The 22221-nt window shown below is 40.4% G+C and overlaps 1 protein-coding gene across 1 annotated transcript; it reads left to right on the top strand.

Annotated features, from left to right (window-relative positions):
• The first annotated feature begins 225 nt into the window (after positions 1 to 225).
• LOC147421167 (uncharacterized) lies at positions 226 to 1821 on the top strand. The gene has a single exon (XM_086504467.1). It carries the CDS (start codon positions 404 to 406, stop codon positions 1403 to 1405), a length of 1002 nt encoding a protein of 333 aa, XP_086360593.1. The 5' UTR covers positions 226 to 403; the 3' UTR covers positions 1406 to 1821.
• Positions 1822 to 22221: the final 20400 nt, after the last annotated feature.

Genomic DNA, 22221 nt, shown 5'->3' on the forward strand with positions numbered 1-22221 from the left:
GAATCTGCACGAGGCACGTGACCATCAAGCTACGCAATTTTGACGTGAAGACGGCTTCGTTTGGTGAAACATTTGCACGCTTTACTGGGGGCAGGCCAACTCACACTGGGGCCCGGCCACTTATTCCATAGACATAAGATAAGGAGAAATTGAGAATTGCTAGCCAGTTTCAACCGTAAGGAAAACGGAATTGTAAGCTGCGGCCATGGAGTCATGGACCAAGGTCCAAAGGTAGGCGGGCAGAGTCAAAAAGGTATGCGGCTTGACACCTTTTGTGCGTGCTCGAATTGCTCTCATCCTCACATGAAAGCTGAGCTCGACGCCGGCTACGAGCTCACGCAGGGGTCTCTCTCTCTCTCTCTCTCTCTCTCTCTCTCTCACACACACACACACACACACACACATGGCGTCTCCTCCCGATCTCTCCACTACTTCCGATTACTCCCCCTATGATGACGATCAAGTACAGCAGCTCCCCACTCTCAGCAACAAGGTCTTGATAGCTGCCATAGTCGTCATTTTCGCGATCACCTTCTTCATCTTATGCCTTCACATCTATGGCAAGTGGCTATGGAGGTTACGCACCGGAAACTCCAACAGGCAGGCGCAGCAAGAGAGACATCAAGCTCATGTGGCCAGCACTCCGATCTGGCGCAATGCCGGCCTTAGCAAGGCTGCAATTGCATCGCTTCCCACTTTCACCTACAGAGAAGCCACCATGGCAGACACCAACTCAAGCCAAAGTGCTGGCTTGCTCGAATGCGCGGTCTGCTTGAGCGAATTTCAAGAGAATGAGAAGGGCAGGATGCTGCCTGCTTGCAAGCATAGCTTCCACATAGAATGTATTGACATGTGGTTCTACTCCCACTCTACTTGCCCTTTGTGCAGAGCCATGGTTGTGCCCACCCTCAACACCATTTCACCATTCATTCCATCAGCAGTTCCTACACATGAGGAACAAGCAAGTGGGCAAGAGGTTTCATCTCCTCATGACATCCACATTGCCTTAGACACAACATCATCCCCACTATCCACGATGCGCGGCATCGACGATGCGGCCGACTCTGCAAGAATGCCATCACCCCAACCATCCCCTACACACAAAATAGAAATCCTCCCCTCCTCATCTTCAACCAAGCATAACAAACGATGTGTGCCTCATATCACAATAGACATCCCTACACCGCACGATATTCGGGTTACAAGCCCTGGATGCATCTCTTTACCAAGCAGGAGGTTGAGATATGCTCATGTGTCTCCACATGACCGGCCTTCCACTTCTCATCCACCATCTGTCGAGTCTCCCAGCATCCGAGCATCCTTGAAGAGGATAGTGAGCATGCAAGCAGGCAAGGGGAATAGCCTATTAGTTGGTGGAGTTGTGGCCTCACAAAAGGAGACATGAACAAGGCTTTCTTTGTAGCAATGTTTCATCAATGCTTTGGTTTCATGTAACCTCTAGGGCATAAGGCTATGATGTGGCTACTTTCCTTTGTTGTGCTTGATTGCCACAAGAGAGCAAAGGCTCCCATGACAATGCACTTTTGTTCTTACCCAAGACATCTTTAGAGCCATCATGCCTTGCTTGACCAAGGAGCACCACTTACTCTTGTGACAAACCATTCATCCCGTTGAACATGTAAACTCTCCGACACCCATGTGTAAATAAAGGGGACACTATGTCATCTCCTTGAATTGCAAATTAGTTGCGCAATATAATTGAAGTTGTAACTGAAAAATGCAACAAGGATTGTAGGTGGTTTCTACATCCGTTACGACACGAAAAATATTTGCCTACCTAGCAAAGGGCTCATTGTGAAAGATTTATTCACCTCTCTCTCTCTCTCTCTCTCTCTCTCTCTCTCTCACACACACAGGATAGTTTCCTACGACGTTAAAACTCTTTTCTTTTCGGGTGTTTGTGTGGGTGTGTGTGCGCGTGTGTGATAAAAAGAGGAAAATGGTATAACCTTTCTATCACCCAAGTGTGGTAGATTGGTTATGCCATTTCCCTCTTGAATAACAGGTCTTGAGTTCAACTCTCCTCGTCGCGGCTAGATCTTTAAGGTCTCTTCGGATAGTTTCCTACGACGTTAAAACTCTCTTCTCTTCTTCTTCTTCTTTTTCTCTCTCTCTTTACTCATACTCACTTTGCAAGGGGCAAATGGTAATTTTCTCCATCACAAAAACTTGTGTGCCACGCCATGTACATTCAAACAACAAGTCTTTATATGTGCATGCAAGACAAGGAGTGTTTTTCTTGGGTTCCTTGCAAATTTCTGATGCGACATGTATACAAGTTCAATAACAAGTTTCCATTGCACATTTATCCCATGACCTTGTGGTTTGCAAAAGCATACTATACTATTTTCACTAGGAATCATATAAGCATGGGCCATATCACAACCTTAAGCGTTCATAAGGATTGTTTATGGTTTTTCTACAATAGATTTTTGAAATAATCTAAAAAGGATAGAATAGTGTCCACTTGTGAAACCAGAAGAGTGTCAACTATGAGGTGTTGCATGATTCTATATCCCCACCTCCTATGCTAGTTTCATTTTTCAAACGTCCTCTTCTCGGCCTCTCCCCCTTTGAGTTTGAGCTTGTGTATGTGTGTGTGTGTGTGTGCGTGTGTGTGTGTGTGTGTGTGTGTGTGTGTGTGTGTAGCTGTTTAAATCTTAACTAATAAGAAATAATTGAATTTTTACATTCAAAAGATAGCTAGCCAAGAAATAATGAACTGATATGTACAAAAATAACTCAGTATCAAAATTATTTAGGTACAATGATTGTAGGAAAGAGATCCTCTTTCAGTAAGACAAGTAGTTAAAGAACTTCCTCGTTCCTTAGCGAGTACATCATTAAAGTAAGGTTGCTTGCCAAAGAAAAGAAAACCCTCCAAGATAAGATAGAGTCTTTACCTGCATCCATCCAAACAAAACAACAATTATGTTAGCCTTGGATGTGTTTTACAGGTATCAATGGACCATATCAGTTGTTATCCATGTCCATCTTATAGAATTTAATTACTTTAGACAAGCTAGGTCATTTAGAGTTTGTATGTTTAGCAGTCTTTACATATTTCTTCCAAAATGAGTGATACAATCTACCTTTTAATATGAGTGGTGAAGTCCACTAGAAATCAGAAAAAGTTTTTTATAGTGAGTTTTACTTGCTTATCCATAGCTCGGTAGCTATGCTTAAACTGACAGTAGCAACCATATACTTACCAATCAAATAGAGTATAAAAAAAACTCTATTTTTTCAAGTGGGACCTTATGTCATGAGCCAAAGGCCAGTATTTAAGCCAAAGCTGAGAGTAATCACCATATACTTACCTTCAAACTTCCAAGTTTCTCATTAAGTCATTAGCATCCCATACAGTTCGGCAGTGTTCAGCCCTGTTTGAGTTAAGATACTTTCAAGTTTGCACCGCCATGGGTACTAGATGGACTAAGATAACCCCAACACCTTCTGCTCATATGAAATCATGAGGGAAAGTATTGTGCAGAAGTCCAAGTGTTGCCCTAGTTCATCAAAGAAAAAAACCAGACGTGTCCGTGCAAGTGTCCGACAGAGATTCATCACCATTTTTTATGAAAAACAAGTTTTCAAAACCCAAGATTCCATTCATATCAAGTGCAATCATAAATCACCAGCCTTAGCCTCAAGCCAAAGCTAAATGTATTAGCTATATACTTACCTTCAGAATCCCAAGTGATTAGTCATCACACAAAAAAATTGTAGTGTCCGGCTAATGCTAAGCCTGCAAAAGTCTTGTAGCGGCTAAAACAAAGCCCAAAAGAAGTTGATTTTTAATGTGCCTTACATTAGAGAAAACTCCTTTCTCCCCTCTCTTTTTTTTTAGTAAACTTAGTCAGGTCGGTAGTGGTCAAGACCTGCAGCGGCTTGAGCCAAGCCAAGAGAACCCGAGAGATAAATGATGCACAGTTTTTTTCAAAAAAAACCAATCGTCGACAGAAATCCCCAACCTTTCTAATAAATCCAATTAGGTATGCTTTTAGCAATCAAATGCCTTGCTACAAGATCTAAGAGCCACATCGGATAACTGTAAAAGAAAACCAGTCATGCAGAGTACTCCGGAAAAAAACCAGTCAAGTAGAACCCCTAATTGAAAAAAGATTGTTTGTATACAGTTTAATGCTACTGCATGCTATGAGAGCTAATGCAAGCAGTACCAACCAAATGTTATGCTACTAGAAGCAACAAATAATCAAAGTACATGGATTTTTGAACCATCAAGCAGTTCTTCCTTTCCTTAAAGATTTTTTCTCAAACACAAGTGTGAGGTAAAAAGGCCTAGAAGAAAACCTGAGAAGTTTGAGTAGTGAGCTCCATAGCTCGAACAGTGAAGCAAGCGGTAAACCACCTTTAGTCAAAACAACAGAAAATACACGCAGGCTAAGTGAGAGGCAAGGTGCGCCCTCACCTTATTTATAGAGGTTGGACTGATTGTTCCCGAGCGTGATTGATGAGAGAGGTGAGACGCCCTGTTGTGTAGTGTCATCAGCGTTGCACAAAAAGCATTGCAAGGGGAGATCCATAGCCAGGATGCGCAAGCCACCTACCAAATGTAATGAGAGCCTGGCATTTCACTCACGCTCGTTATTCCAGGAGAGACATACTTTATGATTTTTTATGCAAGGGCATAGTCCCGTAGCCCATTAGTGGCATTTTGTGAGTCAGTATCCCATTGTTGTTTAATGAGTGCTAGGGGGGGGGGAATCATATAGAAGGAGGGAAAAAGAACCATAGTATTCATAGTACCAAAGTGTGTGTGTGTGTGTGTGTGTGTGTGTGTGAGAGAGAGAGAGAGAGAGAGAGAGAGAGCTACTCTTGCAATCTGAACAGGTCTATCATATCTCATCTAGCACTATCTCCCATTAGCTATCATGGTGCACCCGTCCTAAATGTGTAAAAAGTGTGATGATGATGTAGTGAAGGGATATATCACTCAAACAAAGAGAGAGGTGCATGCAAAGAACAAGTGCAAGCACTGAAAGGATATCTCACTCAAAGAAAGAGAGAGGTGCATCCAAAGAGCAAGTGCAAACAATCAATACCAGTGGAAGATAGCATCCAACATGGGGCAGATGATGCAAAGTGCTTGAAACTTTTTAATGATTTTGTTCACTTCTTTGATCAATATACATAGTCACTTGATGTCGTGACATGTTATTAGAAAGGACCCCATGTCTGTACGTTACAAAACACACACACACACACACACACACACACACACACACACACACACACACACACACACACACACACACACATATATATATACATATAGAGAGAGACAGAGAGAGGTAACTTATGACTTGATATATCAACACTCCCCCTCAAGATCAATGACATCACTCATATTCCAAGCATAGCTTAAAATTTCCCCATATTCTCTACTCTTTGTGTCCTCATGAAGATGTGTGCAACTTGCTCATTTCTTCGATGGTGCTAGCCAAGACCTTCTCTTTGATGAAATTGTAGTATACCTCAATGTGCATTTTACTTGCATGGAACATTGGGTTTTGTGACAACTCAATGTATACGACATGGGCGCTTTGGGGTGGCATTGACTGCACACCACTCACGGCCACTACAACCATTGTCCACATCTTGCACTGGGCACTAGTCACTGATCGACCCTGGCTACCGGCCAACACCAATCAGTCGTTCACTAGTAGAGTATACACATGATATAGCATTTGAAAGATCATTCTAGGTAATATCTCTAAAAAAAGAATCCTCATGGGTGCTGAATATTCCCTGAGCTCCAAAGCTAGGCAGGTAAATTATGTTACTACCATCTTGATCACAAAAATGACCAAATTTAAGCTAAAATCCCCAAAGACATGTGCAATAATGGCATTGGGACCTCACAAATGTGCAACATACCGCATCAATGAGATACATGTTGAGAGGCAAGAGCTAAGTATATCATAAGAGAAGCTTCACCCCTATGCTAGCCTCATAAAAGAGCGTATAATTCAAAGTAGCACTCTTATAGTGCAATGTGCACCTCATTGCATTCAAATGTGGATTCCTAAGAAGCTTCATATACTTTCTTTCAAGTTTAACAATAAGACTCAAATCTGGTCATGAGATCGTCTACATTAGGCTACCCACAATCTTCCTCTACATGTTGGCATTTTCCAACACATTAGCTTGTAACTTCGAATTTAAATCCAAGGGTGTGTTAACAGTCTTACAGTCAGCCATACTTTTCTTTTGTTACCATATACATGTGGTAGTGATGTGTGTGAACACACTTAGGACCATCGGGGAAATTTTTCCTTCACTAGGAGGTTCTTTACCCTATGCATTGTATATACTCCCATCACTCTAGGGCTATCTAATCTTTCCATTGCAAACTAAGTAATACACTCTCTATTGTGTGCCTTGAGCTTCCTTCATCTTCTCCAAGCTGTGTGTGTTTTCTTACAACCCTAATTCCAAAAATTGATATAGAGCAGGTTGCATCCTCCCGGGATTAGTCGCCAGCAGCTCCAGCACACATCTCCTCACTTTGTCAAATTTTTTATTTGGGCTCATTTCGGCCTCTGTTTCCACTATAGGTAGTAGTGCACACGCTATTTTGTCATTTTATGTAAAATTTCTATCAGGGTCGTTTACTGCATAACAGGTCCCTTACAAACTTCTACATTTTGTGTTATATAGTACATATTTTTCCCACTTCGTTTCTCCTCTTTTTGGGCAGTTTTCACATTAGGTGCAGGCATTCACCATGGCTGACACGACAACACAGATGTGTTCAAGATATTTGCTACTAAGGACAGATTGGATGGGGACAATTACCCTATGTGGGCTTACATGATTTGACATGTCTTTGTATCAAACGGTGTTTGGAACATTGTGCAGGTCATTGATGTATGTCCTGGTTTTGAGGATGTAGGCGATGTTGCAAGTTTTGGTAGTAGGATTGTTGCTGCCAGAGCTGTTTTGCCTATGGCTGAGCAAGCTCACTAGGATGTAAAAGATGCGTAGGCTCATGCATTGATTGCATTGTCTGTAAAACGCACTATTACTCCCCACATTTGTTCGGTGAAATTTGCAAAACAGGCTGGGGATATTATGGCCGGTCTTTATGCAAGTCGCAATGAGGCAAAAATTGCATTGTTGCGTAAAGAGCTAGGGTCGAATATTATGTGTGAGGAAGATGACACGGGCACTTTCCTTGTTGGTGTCAAGGATATCAATGAACAACTTATTTCTGCAGGCAAAGTCATCTTAGACAGTTCCCTTATGCAACTATTCTTGATGCCTTGCCAGATTCTTACCAAACTTTTGCTAGTACTTGGAGACGTATGACCCAAGGAAATCCTGAAGTTGTCAAGTTTGATACATTATGCACATTGTTTTTGCAAGAGTCACTTTCCAAAAAAAAAAAAAAGATTAGACAGCATGAAATTGAACAAGCCTTTATTGCTACTCAATGGTAACAGTAATGTAGCCAGTTCTCATGGTTCTTTTGCGAGTGGTAAATCACCTTTTCCTAATGCTTTTGTTAGCAGCAATTCGTCTGGGAATTTTGGTGATAAAGGCAAAAAGAAGATGTTTTGCCATTATTGTAAAGCTAATGATCACTTGATCAAGCAGTTTCCTAAGTTGAAGGACAAAGAGGCTAAGAAGAAAGAGGTTGGTTCCACTACAAATGAAGCTATTGTTGAGTTTTTTTGTGAAATGAGATTGTGATGTTGATGTTGATACAGAGTGGGCTTTTAGTGCAGAGTGCACTTATGATGTTATTGTACATGATGCATGTTTGTCAATTACGATAGATGCTGAAGTGTTGTACTTTGACAGTGGTGCTACAAAGCACATTACCTCTCATAGTGACTTGTTTGTCTCTCTCGAGGATGTCTCTCATGGGAATTTAGTCACTTGTGCCAACTGTTGGGGCTGATGGTGTGTGTGTGTGTGTGCGCTCAAGGAGGTTTGTGTGTGCAGACATAGCTTACACAGTTAGAGAGAGAAGTACACACACTTTTGAAAAGGTAGACTCAATACACAAAAAAGGGGCTAATAATACTTTTGCATAGAGTATATACAACATAGGCTTGGGCTTTATTTATGTACAAAGTTGGAGTGGCTATCCGGCTGATGACTCTCCATGTAGCCCTTCTTAGAAGTTTAAAACTCATAGGCTAAATGTCAATAGCAAAAGGTATATTGAAGAAGGACATGCCTACCTCAACAATCCTCCCCTTAGGCATGGACTATACTGAATGAAGCTGGATCAAGACCTAAAGCCACACAGGCTAATAGTCACACAGACCAAGGTAGTCACACAGACTGAGTGGTCTCATCACATGGTGTCACACAGACTAAGAGATCCTCCCCTTAAACAAAGAAGGTGGAAGACCAATTACAGTACATCAGTATTCTCGCAAAAGTAGTTGGGGGCGGCACACACATCGAGACAATTCTCTGGTTATTGAGCTGCATCTCCGTTCTCTTCTTCTGCAAGATTGACTCTACTTTTGTCTTTGTTGTTGCTTCCTTGGCATTTTGATGGTGGATGACCTTTGATGCCGCAATTGCTACAATATTTTTTCTTGTAGCAGTCCTTGGAGAAGTGTCTAGGCTTGCCACATTCATAACACTTCTTGTTATTTAATCTAGGTGGATGACCTTTGATGCCGCAATTGCTACAATATTTTTTCTTGCAACAGTCCTTGGAGAAGTGTCTAGGCTTGCCACATTCATAACACTTCTTGTTATTTAATCTAGGTGATGATAATGACGCCCTAGATGATGATGATGATGATGTAAAATAAGCTCCTCCCACTGATTCAGATTTCTTCTTATTTTTCTTTTCTTCTTCATGGATTGCCCGTGTATTCATATTGTAGAGAAGGTATGGGTTCTTTTTGCTCTAAGACTGTGACTATGTTGTCAAAAATTTCAGGTAGAGCACTTAGGAGCACAACGACTTGATCCTCTTCTGGGACTTGGCATTGAATGTAAGTGACTGCGTGATTATGCTCATTAGTCTGCTAATGAGGCTTGAAACATCCTCCTCTTGAAGCATAGTAAGTTTATAAAGATTTTTCTTTAAGCTAATCTTACTTTGCTTTTGTTTAGCACCAAAATTATGTTCCAAACTATCCCATGCTTGGATTGCAGTGGTGCAACTATCTCTAAGTGCACATAATTATCGTGGAGTGATGTGATAATTATGTTGAGTGCTTGTTCATCTTTACCTTGTGCTTGTGCGATTTGGGCCCTAGTGAGAGTGCCTTCAGCAGAAGTGCATGGTTCGCTTACTCTCGGTTTTACAACAGACCATAACTGCTTTTTCATAAGGTATCCACGTAGCTTTGTCTGCCATGTATGGAAATCGTCCCCATTAAATTTTTCAATCCCTTTTTGTCCCATGGTGCAAAATGGTTATACACACAAAGGAACTTGGTCTTACCAGTAGAGAGACTCTCTCTATGGCAGTGTCTTTCCCTGTACACAATGATCGGAAGCCGAAATTGTGAAGTCACTCTTCACGTGCGTGAAGCTCCTCTTCACAATTGGTGATTAAATTACATGTGTGGAAGTGTGCATGTACCTTGGAGAATCACGCTTTGAAGTTCGATCAGCTTAGAAGCTTGATCGAATACAAATCGACCATAAAATATTGACTATGTCATGCTTGGTGACAAAGTCGAGCGTGTTGTCGATGTCGAGCTTGGCTGCCACTTCGAGTGTGCGTAAACTTGCGGGTTTTAATCAACAAAACGATTATAATGGGAGCTTTGCACATTGTTGGAGTTGTGTAGTATGCTGGTGTGAAGCTCCACTAGCCAATCAAAGGATCAAAAGGCTACTATATTTTTTTAAAAAGGCATTTTGTACACTGAAAACGAGACCTGAGAGTTGCTGAGATGAGCAGTTGCCGTCCAAAGCGAGGTGGTCTGATCTTGAAGCCATTCCGCGATCAGGTATTGCAAGAGGGGTCGTTTTTGAGCTGCGACTACATCCGAAGGGGCTGATCGGTGAATCTCCAAGGTCGGGAAGAGATTCCGAAGCAAAACCGAAGCCGTCAAATGAGGTGATAAGCTGAAATTTTCAGTTTTGCATGATCCAAACTTGCAAAAGAGAGTGATTTAGTGAGGGAAAAGCATTCTCAAGCTCGGATCGAAGCAACTTCAAGCCATGCTCTCGATTTTCTTCGATTAAGGGGCTGATTTGGGCTCCTTTATCACCTTTTGATCAGTGATTAATGCACTTGAAAATCAACAAATTGGACTTCTGTGTGATCCTAATAGGATTGCTAAGCTTGTTGTGATCCTCACTGGCTCTGATACCATTTGTTGGGGCTGATAGTGTGCGTGTGTGTGCTCAAGGAGGTTTGTGTGTGTGTGTGCAGACATAGCTTACATAGTTAGAGAGAGAAGTACACACACTTTTGAAAAGGTAGACTCAATACAAAAAAAGGGACTAATAATACTTCTGGATAGATTATATAAAACATAGACTTGGGCTTTACTTATGTACAAAGCTGGAGTGGCTATCCGACTAATGACTCTCCATGTATCCCTTCTTAGAAGCTTACAACTCATAGGCTAAATGTCAATAGCAAAAGGTATGCACGTGTAGAGGTGTTTCCCATAGTCGCTAAAGAAGGACATGCCTACCTCAACACCAACAGTGCCTCTTATCCTGTTAAGGGAGTTGGAAAGACTCATAGGACATTTATGACACTTTGTTGCCTCTTGTCAGTGGTGGAAGTTTGAATGTAAATTCAAATGAGGCAAATGTATAGCCTATGGGATGTCTAAAAATTTTATAGATTAGCCTATTACTAATGAAGATGTACATGATGTACTTGATGAGAAACGGGCTAAGAATGAGTAGGCTAGAGGTATGCCTAAATGGGTGATGCATACTTTGCGTGACAGTAATTTGAATACACCTTTTTCTATTCATACTCGTTCAGGTTATTGCCATACATCTTATGCATCAGATTGTTATGCTTTGGCTGTGTCTAGCTTATGTGATGTTGAGGAACCTCTCTCTTTTAATGAAGCATAGAATTCAAAAAAATGGATGGATGACATGCAATCTAAATATGATGCACTTATAGAAAATGACACATGGAGTTTATGTGATTCGCCTTCTGGCAAAAAGGCCATTGGTACAAAGTGGGTTTACAAGTTGAAGTGTAAGCCGGATGATGAGATTGATCGCTATAAGGTTCGACTTCTTGCAAAGGGTTATGCACAACAAAAAGGCATAGATTATGAAGAGACTTTTGCTCCCACTTGTCGTATGACTACTGTGCATTTTTTATGTGCATTGGCAACTCATTTTGGTTGGGATGTACATCAGTCAGACATTGTTACTGCTTTCTTGAATGGTGACATATTTAAGGAAGTTTATGTAATGCAACCTTGCGGTTTTTTCAAGAAAGGACAAGAGGATAAACTGTGCAAATGTAAGAAAGTTTTTTATGGGTTGGAGCAATCTCCTCTACTTAGTATGAGAATATTGACACTCATTTGGTCAAACGAGGCTTTCACAATAACAGTCCAACAGAAAGCACATTGCATGTGAATCATGGGGGTGATGTACTTCTCATTGCCGTTCTCTATGTGGATGATTTTCTGATCACTGGACCAAATGAGAGACATATTGCTGAATTTAAGCTAATTTGAATGCTACTTTCAAGATGAAAGATTTGGGGTTGTTGCATTATTACTTGGGTATATACAGTTTAAGCAATGTGATGGCCATATTTCCTTGTGTCAGAAAATTTACATAGAGACATCGCTATGTAAGTTTGGACTTGAGGATTGCAAACCTATTGCCACTCCCATGGAAACATGTTTGAAATTGAGTCTTCATGATGCTGGTGATCTTGCCAATGTCACTCTTTACCATATTGTTGTTGGACGCCTCATTTATATATGCAACATGAGGCCGGATATTCAGTTTGCAGTCTCACTGATCAACAGATTCATGCATAGCCTAGGGTCTAAGCATTGCTCCGGGGGGGGGGGGTCACTATGTATAAATTGTGTATATTGCATGCGTTCAATGACTATTTATTAAACTCCTTATCTGTGAATTTTTTACAAGTAAAAAACACCTTTACCTGCAACCCTTATTCCAACAACTTTGCCATATTATGTATACGAACGCTATATGCCCCCTTTGGTGCATATAATCTCAATGCCCAAAAGTCAATGAAGCTCTTACACATCTTGCATGTCAAACTCTTACTTTAAGAGAATATTTACATATTCAACTTTAGCCCCATGATTTCCACCACCAATCAAATCATCCCACAAATGATCACAATATTTGCGTGATTCTCTTTCACATACAAAAATTGATCCTCATTGGCTACTTTATAGAAATAAATAGTTATCAATTATCCTATAATCTTCTCATGCCAATTGCTAGGTGCTTACTTCATTGCATAAAGTGGGTTTTGTACCTTACATACATACTAAAGATGTTTTGCATCCTCATATGCATGTGGTTTCTCCATAGACACCTCCTTTTGCAAGTCACCTTGCAAGAATGCATTACTCATATCCATTTCATGCAAATTCCAGACTTTTGTTTTGCAAAACTATAATAATGAGATAGATAATAGTCATCTTGGCCATGGGCTTAAAAGTATCCTCATAAGCAATGTCATAAGTTTTTCCATAACCATTTGCTACCAATCTAAATTTATTCTTGCTCACTAAGCCATCTACAGTGTGTTTCACCTTGTAAACCCATTTCTAGGCAATCACATTCTTTCCCTTTAAGAATAAAACCAAATTTCACCTCTCATAGGCTATGAGGTAGTTAGCTAAAGATGGAATTTTTTTCAAGTGACAAGTAGGTAGCTGCAAATTCGAGTTGTATCTAGTAAGTGATTGCTTCTAGGGTGTCCATTGTAGCCTCTTCATTGACTTGGTATTCCTACATATGTCCACTATGAGCTACAAAGAGGGTGCTAAAGTTTATGTATCTCAAGACTCTATAAGTCCATAGAGTGGAATGTAAGATCATTTCCAAATTAGTGCATCTAGAACTCAAAAATCTTGGTAACTACAGAGTTGTGAAATTTTTGTATGCTCTACTTGGCCATTAGCTTGAGGATGATAGGGCACATACTTATTGTCAATAATAGTAAATTTTGTTTAACAAGCTCTCTATCACTTCAATAAGAAAATGATTACCTTGATCATTCAATATCTCGATTGCAAGTCCATATCTAGTAAAGTTACATTCGTATAGAAATGCAACACTGGTTCTTGTGTCATTCTTCCTAGTAGACCTTGCTTTAGTCAACTTGGTCAAATAATTTGTGGCCAAAATAATATATTGCATTTGTGTTTTGTATGCCGATGGTTGAGTTGGACCTACAAAGTCTATTCCCCACTTTGCAAAAGTGCTTTAGATCCCATCATTGACTGTAATGACCTGATGTCCATGCAAGTCAGCACCTTAGCCTTTTGGCATGCATCATATATTTTCACAAAATCTTTGGCATCGACAAAAAATATTTGTTATCATATACATGTGGTAGTGATGTGTGTGAACATACTAGGACCGCTGGGGAATTTTTTCCCTCTTTAGGAGTTTTTCCCCCCGTGCATTGTATATACACCCATCACTCTAGGACTATCTATCTTTCCATTGCACACTCAGTAACACACTCTCTACTGTAACACACTCTCTAATGTGTGCCTTGAGCTTCCTTCATCTTCTCCAAGCTGTGTGCGTTTCTTTGCAACCCTAACTCCAACAAATGGTATCAGAGCAGGGTGCATCCTGCTGGGCTTAGTTTCTAGCAACTCCAGCACATGCCTACTCACTTTCTCCGATTTCTGTGAGCTTTGGCGAGCATTCGCAGGTCGACAAAAATTTTGAGTGAGCTCGTAGAGCTAAGTCTGCTCAGATTTCTGATTCGAGCTCATTTCGACCTTGAGTTCCACTACAGCTAGGTAATTTTTGTGCAGAATTTTTGTCATTGCCAATACTGTATAACATGTCCCATACATTCTACTACAGGTTGTGCTATATAGCATGTGCTGGTCTCACTCCGTTTCTCCTAATTTTTGGTAGCTTTCACATCAGGTGCAGGCATTTTCCATGGCTGACAACAACACAGATGTGTTCAAGATGTTTGCTGCTGAGGATAGATTGGATGGGGACAATTACCCTATGTGGGCTTACATGATGCAGCATGTTCATGTGTCAAAGGGTGTCTAGAATATTGTGGAGGGCATTGATGTACGTCTTGATTCTGAGGATGTAGGCAATGTTGAGGATGTTGCAGGTCTTGCTGCAAGGTTGTTGCTATTAGAGTTGTTTTGCCTATGGCAGAACAAGCTCATTGGGATGCAAAGCATGCGCAAGCTCATGCATGCGTTGTCTGTGAAGCGCACCATTACTCCTCACATTTGTTCAGTGAAATCTGCAAAACAAGCTTGGGATATTCTAGTAGGTCTTTATGCAAGTGGCAACGAGGCTAAAATTTCTTTGTTGCATAAAGACATGGAATCAAAGATTATGCATGCGGAAGATGATATGGACACTTTACTTGTTGGTGTCAAGGATATCAATGAGAAACTTATTTCTGTAGGTGAAGTCATTTCAAACAGTTCCCTTGTGCAAACTGTTCTTGATGCCTTACCAGATTCTTACCAGACTTTTGCTAGTACTTGGAGACTTATGACCCAAGGAAATCCTGAAGTTGTCAAGTTTGATGCATTATGCACATTGCTATTGCAAGAGTCACTTCCCAAAACAAACAGGACTAGGTAGCGTGCAGTTGAACAGGCTTTTATTGCTTCTCAAAGAAAGGGTGGTAACAACAATGCAGCCACTTCTTATGGTTTTGCTGCGAGTGGCAAAAAAAAAATTCCTAATGCTTCTACTGGCAACAATTCGTTTGGGTATTCTGGTGATAAGGGCAAAAAGAAAATGTGTTGCCATTATTGTAAAGCTAATGATCACTTGATCAAGAAGTGTCCTAAGTTGATGGCCAGAGAGGCTAAGAAGAAAGAGGGTGGTTCCACTACAAATGTTGGTTCCACTACAAATGCAGCCATTGTTGAGTCTTCTGTGAAAGGAGACTGTGATGTTGATGTTGATGCAGAATAGGTTTTTAGTGCAGAGTGCACTTACAATCCTACTGTCCATGATGCATGCATATCAATTGCTATAGATTCACATGTGTGGTATTTGGATAGTGGTGCTACAAAGCACATTACCTCACATCATGAATTGTTCACCTCTCTCGAGTCTATCCCTTATGGGAATTTAGTCACTTGTGCCAACAATGCCTCTTATCTGGTTCAGGGGTTTGGAAAGATTGTGCTTGCTGCTGCAAATGGTAGTTCACACTTGTTGATGCACTTTATGTACCTGGGATCAAGAAGAATCTTTTGTCTATATTTGGAATTTCTAGACTTGGACTTGTAGTCAAATTTGTGGATGACAGGTGTACAGTTCATGATCTCAGTTTTGGTGATGAAATTGTTGCATCTGGTCTTTTGTTTCGTGGGTTGTATAAGCTCACTTTGTATGAAAAGTGTGGACAAAAATTTTGAAAATGCAGTTGCAGATTCGAGGGCTGTTTCAGATGCAAAACTGTGGCATGCACGTTTTGGGCATCTGAATTTTGCCAGTTTGGTGCGTTTGCAAAAATTTGATATGGTTCCTTCTTTGCTGCCTTTTGAAGCACCTGTCAAACATGTTTGTGAAGGCTGTATTTTGGGTAAGATGCAACGTTCTAAGTTTCCAAAGGATGGTTCAGTTAGGGCACATGCAGGTTGCAGCTTGTGCATAGTGATGTTTGTGGGCCCATGCAAACTCCGTCTTTGGGCCATTACCTGTACTTCTTGACTTTCATTGATGATTGCTCGAGGCATGCATGGGTATTTCCGCTTAAAGCAAAGTCCGAAGTTTTTATGTGCTTCAAACAATTTCTGGCTATGACTGAAACTGTCTCAGAATGTACTATGGGCACCCTCCATTCCGATCGAGGGAGGGAGTATATGTCTCATGAATTTAATGCAATTCTGGCTAGTCGTGGGATAAAACACTAATGTACAATGCCTTATATGCCTCAACAAAATGGTGTAGCTGATAGGAAAAATAGGTCATCTACGGAAATGGCACGATATATGGTCAAAAGTCAAGCTTTGCCGCATTCTTTTCTGCTTGAGGCCATCATGTGTACCACTTATGTACTTAGCAGGTGCCCTACAAAAGCTTTGCAATCTATTACTCCATATGAAGCATGGCATGATAGAAAGACATCTATTGAGCACATGCGTGTTTTTGGATGTTTGGCATATGCTTTGGTGCCACAAACACAACATACAAAATTGGATGATAAGGCTATCAAATGTATTTTTGTTGGTTATAGTGTTGAAAGCAAAGGTTACAGGTTGTATCATCCGCAAACAAAGCGTATTCTGATTCATGGGATGTAGTGTTTGTGGAAGATTCTGTTCAGCCCTTGCTGTCATGTACTAGCGCATTAGGAAGAGAATGGGATCTAGGAGGGCCTCTTTATTTGGCAGTTTAAGGAAGTCAAACCTTTAGTATTGACAAAGTAATCAAAGGAAAGCTTTTGAATTCAAACAGTCAAAATGGCTAGTTTATTTGAATTCAAAGTTTCCCCTCAAAATAAAATTTAAAGTCTAGCGGGTAAAACTATATCATGTAGTATATCTATGGGAAGAGCTCGACACATAGATTGTAGATCTATGATCTTCGCTAAAATCGGAGATCATATGTGGTAGTTATGGAAGGCCGAAAATCATAAAAGTGTCCACCTCCTTTTTATGAGAAAAAGTGCATCCTTTGACCACTCTTACACATCTCTTACACACCCACCATTCTTGCACACACGGCGTACACCTATTCGTCAAAATTTTAATCACCTCCATAAGCTCATGGAAAATAAAGAGGCCCTCCTACACCCCATCCTCTTCCTAATGGACAGTAATGTAAGCTCACATGACATGTATGACACTTTGTTGCCTCTTTTTAGTGATGGAAGTTCGAATGTAAATTCCAATGAGGCAAACGTACAGCTTATGGGGGTTTCCAAAAATGTTGCAGATCGGCCTATTACTGATGCCAATGTACATGATGTACTTGATGAGGAAAGGACTAAAAATGAGCAGGATAGAGGTAGGAACGTGTACATGCTTTCCGAAAAGCGGTAAACATGCACATGCACATGCACGAGGTCAAACACCATATTACATACTTTCAATAGAAGTAATTTGGTTGAGCAATATAAAACAAGTTGAGTATAAGCTCACATTGGTTACATTCTTGGTGTATTTACTTGGCCATGTCAAACAAAGCTTATTGATTGTCCAAAGACTACATTCACCACATCACTTACACGCACTATAAGAGCCTAAGTCTAGAACTAGCAATGCACAGTTTAACAAAGTACAATAGAAAGAGAAAAGTTTGTGTGAGCAGTAATAGCAGCGAGAATGTGTGCAGTAATGATTTATCAACAATAGATGCGATAATAGTCACAAAAATATATATGTGACTATTATCGTGCATATTAATGCACTCATTACCGTGTATATTGTTGCCATATGGATTTTCAAAAATAAAGATGTTCATTTAGCCACACAATTTTGGATGGCATAAATGAGCGTCTTTATTTTTTACTATAAAATAGATCAATTATCACTTGCATTTTGAAAAGTGTACAAAAAAAACTTTGAAATTACGAGTCACACCTTACCTTTATAAATTGAAGCGGAAAATAATAATACTTCAAAACAAATTACAAATAAAGCCATATATTCAAATGAGTTTTATATAAAAAACATGAGGATTTTTTGTGCCACATTTGCTCTCATAGAAGAGGAGTTTAAAAAATATCTATCCTACTCCTCTTCATCTTCCTCCTTGTCCTCGTTCATGGGTACTACATTTGATCTCTCTGACTCTACACCAACCAAAAATAAATTAGATATATCAATAATCCAAGTTAATGATTAATACAATATTCATTGTCTACACTTATTGCTTGTAGAGATCCGATGGCTAAGTCGAATTGCTTGTGAGAGATATGATGGTTTTTCAACAACCATCGCCAAGTATCAAATGTCATATGTCTCTCTCAATACTCGACCAGCTCTCTAGTAGGACAGCTCAGAGTGATTCTTTTCTAAGAATAACCACAAAAAGTTTCATAAGCTAAAATACCTTTTAATGCAAACTTGCACAATTAAAAATAACTTATATATTTTTCTTTCCAAGCGGCTTTGCCTCTCGAACCATAGTACGTGGGAGTTTTCCTAGTCCGAGCTTTTCACTATTCATTGTGAGATGAGGTCGTTGAAGCTTTGTCTCTCTTTTCTTGCATTGCCCACTCCCGTTCTGCATCTACCATGTTGCCCCCACAATAGTTCCTGTCTGGATTTGCGACCTGGTTGATTGTTGCATGATGTAAACTTGATTGATTGTTTCTAGAAACATTTTGATATACATGCCTCCAATCATTGTCTCAAGAAACACTCATTGGGGGTATTTGGAAATTGAGCATGCAACACTTCCTCGGCGTAGCGTGCATGATCAGACACTTGGTCTTTGATTTTTACAAAAAAATTCTTATATGTTGAGTATATAAAAATATGTGAATGGTGTTGACATGCCATGTCATGTGCAGTACCAAAGTTAACCTTGTCACCATACTTGGCCTTGTAGTAGCACCCATGTGTGTCTACAGCACAGGTGAATGAGTGTACTCCTCATCCTTTCTAGTTGGAGTTGCACGCTTTGAAACAGGTGAGTTCGTCTCTCCTCCACCACCACCAAAACAAGCATCCCAACAGGAGCCCTTGTCGCTTTGCTTCACGGCGCTTGCTACCCTAAGACAAATGGCATTGTGCACTCCTAGAAGATGTTCATCGACTACTCGTGGACTGTTGATGAGACTCAAACAAAGCATGAGTCGAATGGAATGGTGTGGGACCCTGCTGATGCAAGGGGGTTGGATCCCTATTATGAAAGGGGGGTAGGCCGGTAAGAAGGTAAGGTAGAAGCCAATGCAATCTCTATGAGGCTCTAGACGTATAGAATCCCTCCTTAGCTCCCCCACGATGGTGTGGTCTACTCTGAGAGACCATAGGCTACAAGCTGTCGTGGAGCGTAGTGGCCAAACAATTCTTGCGTAGTTGAACTCAGTTGATCCTCCCATAAAGATATTGCATGTTTCACGTTCGAATCTACCATTGGTCAAGGAACCGCGATAGATGGATTGGCACCTCCATAGCTGTAAGAGGGTCATGCAAGAGATTAGTTTGAAAGTATTAGGATCTAGAATATTTTTAATCTCCCTATACCTAATCTACACACCTCTACATGTCTACACCCAATCCTCTCTCGCTAGACCTCTCTTTCTCTATCTCTCTCTCACCACCTTTAATATTTACTTAGTCTATAAGTCCCTATCTACATCTTAACATCATATAATCTACACACCTCTAGTTTTTCACCTTAGCTACACCTAGTCTACATAGAGAGGTATATTAGATGTATACATACAAGCTCTATCACATATATACACACAAATATATATACGTACATACACACACACACTTACATAGATACATACATACAAGAATACTTAGTGCTTACATATATGTACCTACACACATACATGCTTGCATAGATACATACATACACACTCACTCATATAGATACGTATCTATATGCATACACAATGCAACGGTCTAGGAAATGGTTTCCATCTTCCCAAGGCTGCATTTGCCAGGTGCAATTTGCAATTTTTCAAGGTAAACTGTGTCCTAGATTCACTCTAATAGGCAGTTCTCAACAACATGCTGACATACTTCAAAAGTTATTTGTTTCAACAATAAGTAGGGTAAGTGCGATCGAGAGCACATCTCATAAATTTTTTTTCCAAGAACTTGAGAAAACAAACATATGAGAATTTCTAGAGGTATAAATTATATTCACAATTTCTATACTAAATTTTACTACATAGGTTTTCCCACCTATAAATTAGAAATTCATAGATAAATTTCAAAATGTGTAAGTGTAATTACACTAAACCTAAGCATTATAGAAATTTAAACTCTCAAAGGGCCCTATAAGGAGATTTGACTTTTCCTCTCTTGTCCAAAGTGGGCAACTCAATGAACAACATAAACGCTTTGTCAAAACCCTATCAGCCAACATATCCTTGCAAAGACATTAGAAAGTAGGTTCTAAATCCCCAAACTTTGACAAATTTGGAGTTGATTTGTAGAAGTTAGGGCCTCCCCACTGAAGCTAAAATGTGGAGGAAAATTCCATTTATAAGACGAAGTTGTCACATCAAAAAATGGAATCTTGTAGAATATAAGGAATCTAATGGCATGCTATATATCAATGGATAAATCTTGATGAGTACATTCTAAATCCAAAAGGTCCGACAAGTTTTGATTTATGGTGCGCTTGTTTTGAACAAGAGGGAGAAAGTCAAAGTCCTTATAGGACCCATTTGAGAGTTCAAAATTTCCCTATTGTTTTATTTAAGCATTGTGACACGTGTGTGTGTGTGTGTGTGTGTGTGAGAGAGAGAGAGAGAGAGAGAGAGAGAGAGAGAGAGAGAGAGAGAGAGAGAGAGAGAGAGAGAGAGAGAGAGGAGGCTCGGGGGAGGGGAGTGGGGTCCAAAATCTAAAGCATTCAAATATACCCATCAAGATGCCAAATAATCTCTCTTACTCTTTTCTTGGCCTATAATCAACTTACAATTTGACAGTGACTATGATCCAATTGCATCAAACCAAGCCCTCTTTCCTCTCTAGTATCAATGTCCATTTCTTCTCCTCATTCTTGGTCTTCTTCTTCTTCTTCCTGATGGCTTACCATATGTGAGAGATGGTTGTGGGTAGAAATGTGGGCTATATAGACAAAATGGCTCCCCATTGTATGGTGTGTAAGTGAAGAGAGGGGAGCTCCCTCACCTCATGAGCTATGGCTTCTAGTCATTAAGTGCTACTGGTGCACTTCCAGGCATTACGAACGATGCAGGGCATTGCCGCCGGAAATTTTCTTGTTTAACACTGCGTGGGGATGGTGACGGCGGTTCCGTTTGGTTGTTGACATGGTAGCCCTAAGGGCCCGATCCTACACCCTTAAAGGGACACAATTTTTGAAGGGTAAGGGCGAGGGAACTCGCAATCTCACTAGTGCCTTTGCTGGATTGAAAAGAGAGCAGTCACGTGCATGAGGGTGCTCCAAGTGTGAAGGCAGTCAAGAGAAGGGTCGAAGGCACTAGTCAAAGGCAAGCTAGGCAGAGTGAGCTCAAGGGTAGTCCAATGGTAGATAAGAGGGTGGTTAAAGGCCCATTATATGGGACAATTCCCAAAGCCGGTCAAAGGTGCTTATGGGGTAGATCATGCTTGAGTTCAACGGTGGACAGAAGGGCCAAATTCCAAAGGTCTCAAACGTGGTAAAAATAGAGAGAAAATAATAAATAGAAATTTAAAAAAGTAAAGGGGGGCACATGGAATGTCGTTAGTGCCCCCCCCCCCCCCCCCCCCCCCAAATCTCACAAAGGAGAGAGTTTCCATGCAAGAATTCTAATTAGGAAGTGGACAACGGTCCGGTGATCCCCAGTTTACCAAATAAGGATGAGTTCTCTTATAAATAGCCAAAGATAGTCCATTTTGGGAGCTTTTTTGCACTATTGAAATGGGTAGAAGATCAATGTGGAGTTGATATGTGTTGAAGCTTGCCATTTTGGCATTTCCATTGTAGATGTATGCAACAAGATTGGAAAAGTGAAAGTAGAAATCAAAATTTGGATCACCTGTCACTTGACAACACCTCTTGTGACTGGATTCTATGTTTCTTACTGCTTTAACAATTAATAGCGTCTTATTTTTGCAATTTTTTCTCTTAAACTCTCTAATCACCAAAATTACTTGTATTAAACCCTAATTAGGTCTATTTTCACTCATTTATCTTAGTAATGTTTGCTAAGCTCTTATCTACAACAAGAAGCCCCGTGCTTTCTCAATCAACCTTGGGTAACCGCGTTCTCCACCAAAAGAAGCACGATGCTGGACCACTTTGGGGGCAGGAGATGAAAACCAAAGTTTTGCTTGTACTTTTGAGATTTAACAAATCTATGAGCTATATTAGAATTGCATGGCATCAGATTCACGAAAATGT

The sequence above is a fragment of the Adiantum capillus-veneris genome, chromosome 28, assembly GCF_014529385.1.
Source record: "Adiantum capillus-veneris isolate H3 chromosome 28, ASM1452938v2, whole genome shotgun sequence".
In the NCBI taxonomy this organism is placed as follows: domain Eukaryota; kingdom Viridiplantae; phylum Streptophyta; class Polypodiopsida; order Polypodiales; family Pteridaceae; genus Adiantum; species Adiantum capillus-veneris.

Coding starts and splice junctions, on each gene's coding strand:
- LOC147421167 (XM_086504467.1), top strand. CDS start 404: ATGGCGTCTCCTCCCGATCTCTCCACTACTTCCGATTACTCCCCCTAT.